Source organism: Primulina eburnea, chromosome 1 (assembly GCF_022965805.1).
Source record: "Primulina eburnea isolate SZY01 chromosome 1, ASM2296580v1, whole genome shotgun sequence".
Taxonomy (NCBI): Eukaryota; Viridiplantae; Streptophyta; class Magnoliopsida; order Lamiales; family Gesneriaceae; genus Primulina; species Primulina eburnea.
The window spans coordinates 14,187,625-14,191,635 of NC_133101.1; the positions used below are offsets into that span (position 1 = coordinate 14,187,625).

General features: G+C 41.4%; 1 protein-coding gene across 1 annotated transcript; it reads right to left on the reverse strand.

Annotated features, from left to right (window-relative positions):
• Positions 1-1,652: 1,652 nt before the first annotated feature.
• On the reverse strand, positions 1,653-2,708 carry LOC140804703 (uncharacterized). The gene has a single exon (XM_073160800.1). It carries the CDS (start codon positions 2,706-2,708, stop codon positions 1,653-1,655), a length of 1,056 nt encoding a protein of 351 aa, XP_073016901.1.
• Between the last annotated feature and the right edge of the window lie 1,303 nt (positions 2,709-4,011).

Consider the following 4,011-nt stretch of genomic DNA (forward strand, 5'->3'; position numbering starts at 1 on the left):
ATCAAAATGTCATCAATGAAGACGATAATGAATTGATCCAGATACGGCTGAAAGACGCGATTCATGAGATCCATGAAGATCGCTGGCGCATTGGTCAACCCGAAAGGCATGACCATAAACTCATAGTGCCCATATCTCGTGCGAAATGCCGTCTTGTGAACATCAGACTCCTTAACTTTCAATTGATGGTATCCCGATCGCAGATCAATTTTAGAAAATATCGAAGCTCCTTGCAATTGGTCGAATAAATCCTCAATTCTTGGCAGTGGATACTTATTTTTGATAGTGACCCTATTGAGCTCCCGATAATCGATGCAAAGACGCATGCTACCATCTTTCTTTTTCACAAATAATACCGGAGCACCCCATGGAGAGTAACTAGGGCGAATAAAACCCTTGTCTAGCAGTTCTTGAATTTGATCTTTCAATTCTTTCATTTCAGCGGGTGCTATACGATAGGGTGCTTTTGATATAGGAACAGTGCCCGGCATGAGATCAATAGAGAACTCCACCTTACGATCGGGTGGAATGCCAGAAACGTCTTCGGGAAAGACGCTAGGAAAATCTCTCACAACATCAACATCCTCTAACTTCGGGCTGATAGACTCATGCGCAGTAGTAACACAAGCTAGATAAGCTGGACATCCACGCTTAATAAGCTTCCTTGCACATAGACAAGAGATAATGTGCGGCATTTGCTTGTTCCTTGCTGCCTCAAAAACAAAGGATTCACCACTGGGTGGTCTAATAGATACTGAACGCTGACCAAAATCAATCGAAGCTCTATTCGCTGATAGCCAATCCATCCCAAGTATAATATCGAATTCGGGCATCAGAAGCACAATAAGATCTACCCGAACAACATTTCTGAATAGACGAAGCTCCAGATTCTTAACAATCTTAGATGTGAGCATCTGATCACCAGATGGAATCGAAACCTTGAAACTCAAACCCATATCTTGAGGAGTAATATTCAGTCTTTTGATGAAGGTCTCTGATATGAAAGAATGCGTAGCTCCGGAATCTAGCAAAGCATAGGTAGCTACACCTAGAATGATAATCCTCCCTGCGGTGAAAACGTCTTTTAAATCTTTTCGTGTTGAAACTTTAGAATCTACTATCATTAATTCCCAAGGTTGGACGAAGATTTCGTGTTGAACTTAAATATTTCTAGGAAGATTTGCACTTTAGTCCCTTAACTTTTGAAATTTGCAAAATTGACCCAATATTTTGAATTATTGCAATTAAGTCCTTATATTATCCGAAGTTCTGATTTAATCCTTGATGTTCGAGAATTGCATTTTGATCCTTAAGAATTCAGAAATTGTACTTAGGTCCATTAATTTCGAGTTATTGCATCTTAGACCCTTAAATTTCGAAAATTTGCAAAATGGGCCCCCAAAATTTTGAAACCCCCTTATTATGATTTTCTTTAATTTTTTTGGCCCTAAGACTTTTTATTTGGAATCATAACATCCTTCACATAAAATAAGGCACAAAATTCAAATCATTTCTCTATGGTTTCTAGAATCATCGCCTAAGTCCAACTAAGTAGAGCATGCAACCTAATTCATTCTAGGTTGAAACTTAATCACAATTCAGTTCTAGTAACCAATTTAACATTTCATGCAGAAATAAGCAAGATAAAAATGTTAAATGACTAGGTTACCCGTGATGAGTGTAGTGTCTGCCTCTTCCTCAGCTTCCTCGGCATTCATAACATAAGCTCGGGCCGTAGTAGCTGCTAACCTCTTTGGGCAATCATTGGCTATGTGTCCATCCTCTTTGCAGAAGAAACATTTACGAGATCCCCATTCGCATTTGCCAAGATGAAAACGGTTGCACTGCTTGCAAGGTTGTCTCTCATTAGGCTTTGGTGCTCCCGGATTCTGTGGCTTCGGTGGCACCAGCTTCTTAACTTGACCTTGGGGCTTTTGAGGCCCTTGAGGTCTAGGAGGTCCCGTATACGGCTTCTTGGCAGGCTGATTATTATTCTGATGCTGTTGCCTCTTCCGCTGTAGCTCAAAGTCAATATCCTTCAAGGATTGCTCAGCCCGATAAGCACATGTAACTGCCGTAGCGTAGTTCCCCGGATTCATCATCATGACTTTATCCCTAACAATAGGTCGTAGGCCATCCATGAAATGCCTAAGCTTCTCCTCCGCATCTCCCGCAATAAGGGGCACAAAGTGGCAACCCCTATCGAACTTCTTCACAAAGTCAGCAACAGGTACGTCTCCCTGACGGAGAGTCATGAATTCCCTCTTTATCCGACTCCGGACATCAGCAGTGAAGTATTTCTCATAAAATTTCATTTTGAACTGAGCCCAGGTGAGTGTAGCAAAATCAACACCATGCTCGGCTCCCTCCCACCATAAAGAAGCATCATCCCTCAGCAGATAAGTAGTGCACCTCACACGGTCGGCATCTCCCATGTCTAGATAGCGGAAATGCACCTCTAGCGAACGGATCCAACTCTCAGCAGCAAATGGATCGGTGGTGCCAGAAAATTCCTTTGGCCCTAGCCTCCGGAACTGCTCATAAATGTCCTGCTGTGGCCTAGTGGCGGCTGCTGTGCTGCTGCTGTAACTGCAGTTGTAACTGCTGCTGTTGCAACTGTTGTTGCTGTATCTGTTGCTAAAGAGAGGGTCATGCCTTCTAAGGCACGAGTAGCAGGATCCCCCGGTGGGGGTGGTGGTGGGGTGCATTTCCTTGACTGTTCCCTCGTCGGTTAACAGTGTTCTCGGCTTGGTTCTCGTGAGCGTGAGCACGTCTAGGAGGCATTATATCTGAATGTTTTCCAAATTCTAACGTAACCAACATGCGTTTAAATCAAGTTCTCTAATCATGCGACAAATCCTAACTTAAGTAGCAAATTAAGCATGCAAAGCATAAATACTCAAAAAGCTAATAAACATGCATCATAAACATAAGATCCATAACTTCATGCAGGTTAAATCATAAAATCATATAAAACATGTAAAACTTACAACTTGAGGCTTGACGACTGATCTTCCCGGCACTGATGGTGGCACAACCCTATACAGAACCACGCTCTGATACCAACTGAAACGTCCTCATCTTTTATTTGCTTTAAAAGTACTAGAATTTTTTTTTTTAAATCTCTCACATTTTCGGTCATGCATGCACATGCACATAAAAATACTCTTGCGCCATTTTAAAGTAAATCATCCAACTAGTATTTGAAAATTGAAAGGAATAGTCAAACCAGAAATCGTAAAACGTTTTACCAAACCTAAAAACATATTTGAAAAGTGTAGCCCATACTAAACTCTCAAAAACCTCTCAAAAGCATAAATAAATAGTCTTAAAATCTTTAAAAGAAATCATAAAGCGTAATGCGGAAAATAATGCGTTGGTCCTCGGGTTGTGTGCGCCATCAGTCCAGTAGTATCACTCATCAAGACCTCCCTCAGAACCACCTGCATCCATCACACCTAGTGAGTCTAAAGACTCAACACACCATAATCTTTATAACGAGTAATACATAATACAGTCAACATATAACGGTGAAAAATACTCGTACTTAAAATATCGTTTTCATGAAGATGCATAAACATAAACATTTTCATAAATATTTTCATGATGCATTTCATAAACATTAACCTCTTTCTTTTTTCCTCAACATGACATGACATAAAACATTTTCGTGATCATAAACATTTTTCCTTTTCCTTTTTCCTTTGTTGAATTCAGATCGTTAATTGTGACTTTCCTCTCATGACATGACCTCTCGATGGATCCATCAGAAATAAAACCACAGTACTGGGCGGCGGGGGACACCAGCAACACTCTCACCGGTCAACTGGGCCATGGCCTAACATGAATCGAATAGAAATACGATCGTCGGGGCTCCCAATGGGCTTTCCCCTCACGACATTCCTATCCTAACCTCATAACCTCTTAACCTCTTGTTCGCAATAATGGAAACACGATCGTCGGGCTCCCACTGGGACCATCACCCTCACGATATCGCCACCATTGACGAAC